We start from the raw sequence: 1,259 nt of genomic DNA, 5'->3' as shown, positions 1-1,259 counted from the left end.
TTACTCAGCACACAGCCGCCTGGGTGTTCTTTATTGCCTCTCCCTTGGGCTAAGGGAGGAGCCTGCACAGTCCTGGAGACCAGGAGCGGAGGCAGGAGGGGCTGAGCCAACCGGAAGCCCTGCTCAGTGTCTGGTGAGGTAGAAATGCCCCTTGTACCTTGGTCCTCTTGAGTCCTAACGGGCCTGCTTGGCTGTGACTGGGCTGTGACTGGAGAAATGGCAGGCTCACAGCGGCCAGTAGGCGTAGATGAGGCTCAGGAGGACGAAGATGGCCACGGAGAGCAGCATGTTCTTCCGGTTCTCCTGCCGAAGCAACTTGAGCTCCTTTTCTGGGAGGAAATGGTGTTGGACAGGTAGTTAGGCCCATCTGTTATTCTCAGCTGCCTCTGCCCTCCCACAAGTGGGTACACACACTGCTGAGGGCCGAGCTGTTCCCTGCCAGCCACTTCCTTATCCATGAAAAGGACTCTGTCCTTGATCCTCACAACCTTTTGGCTACAGATCCCACCCAGTCTCCAAAAGTCCCAACACAGTGCTACTCAACCATTTCTCTTCAAATGCAGTTGAAGTTGAGGATGGAAGGCGTGAGGGGTCATCAAAAGGCCACATGTGAAAGCCAAGCTATGTGGTGGCATGGCGTCACCAGGCGAGTCCCTCCACTGTCACTGGGTGGGCTCCGTGCCCTCTGCTGGACGCCCAGCTAACAAATGAGGGACACTAAGAGGAGGCAGTTTGAGCCGTGAGGTAGTTGGGCTCACCTCTGGCAGAAGCCAGTCCTCTGCAGCCACACCGTCTCGGTGGGGATGCTGTGACTTTGTGTGAAAATTGCTAGGTGGAGGGCACTGATGTCCCGCCTCTGCCTGTGAGAGGGAGCAGGGAGATCCTGCAGACCAGCTCTGGGCAGGCCAGGCTGAGCCCAGGCTCAGGCAGGGGTGTGTGCACGTGCACTGCACACACTGAGTGTTTCTTCAAAGTCAGTCCCTTTGGAAGGTTCCCTGCCATGTGGACTGTTCTGAGCTGGTTCTAGGCCAGGATTGGCCCCTCAGGGAGAACAGAACAGATAAGTTGGATGAGCCTCTGCGGATCAGCAGGCAGGGGCAGGAGGGCGGAAGGGGTGGTGGTGGGCCCAACAGCTCCCTCCCTCTAGCTCAGTGCCCTGCCAGGGTTCTACCCAGCTGTGCCCCTAGCACCCAGAAGGTGGCAGCATTGCTCCACTCCAGTAGCCCTTCAGGGCACCCAAGTTCATCCTCCTTCAAGGT

At 57.7% G+C, this 1,259-nt stretch overlaps 1 protein-coding gene across 1 annotated transcript in view; it reads right to left on the bottom strand.

Moving 5' to 3' along the window:
• The window catches only part of CCDC167 (coiled-coil domain containing 167), a 17,219-nt gene continuing 15,960 nt past the window's right edge, over positions 1 to 1,259 (bottom strand). The window contains exon 4 of the mRNA XM_006775887.2: positions 1 to 329. Within this exon, the coding sequence (XP_006775950.1) occupies positions 226 to 329 (104 nt within the window). The 3' untranslated portion in view covers positions 1 to 225. The remainder of the gene's footprint in view (positions 330 to 1,259) is intronic.

The sequence above is a fragment of the Myotis davidii genome, unplaced genomic scaffold, assembly GCF_000327345.1.
Source record: "Myotis davidii unplaced genomic scaffold, ASM32734v1 scaffold289, whole genome shotgun sequence".
Taxonomy (NCBI): domain Eukaryota; kingdom Metazoa; phylum Chordata; class Mammalia; order Chiroptera; family Vespertilionidae; genus Myotis; species Myotis davidii.
The sequence above is the reverse complement of the archived record's forward strand: the minus strand, read 5'-3'. Positions and strand labels throughout refer to the sequence as shown.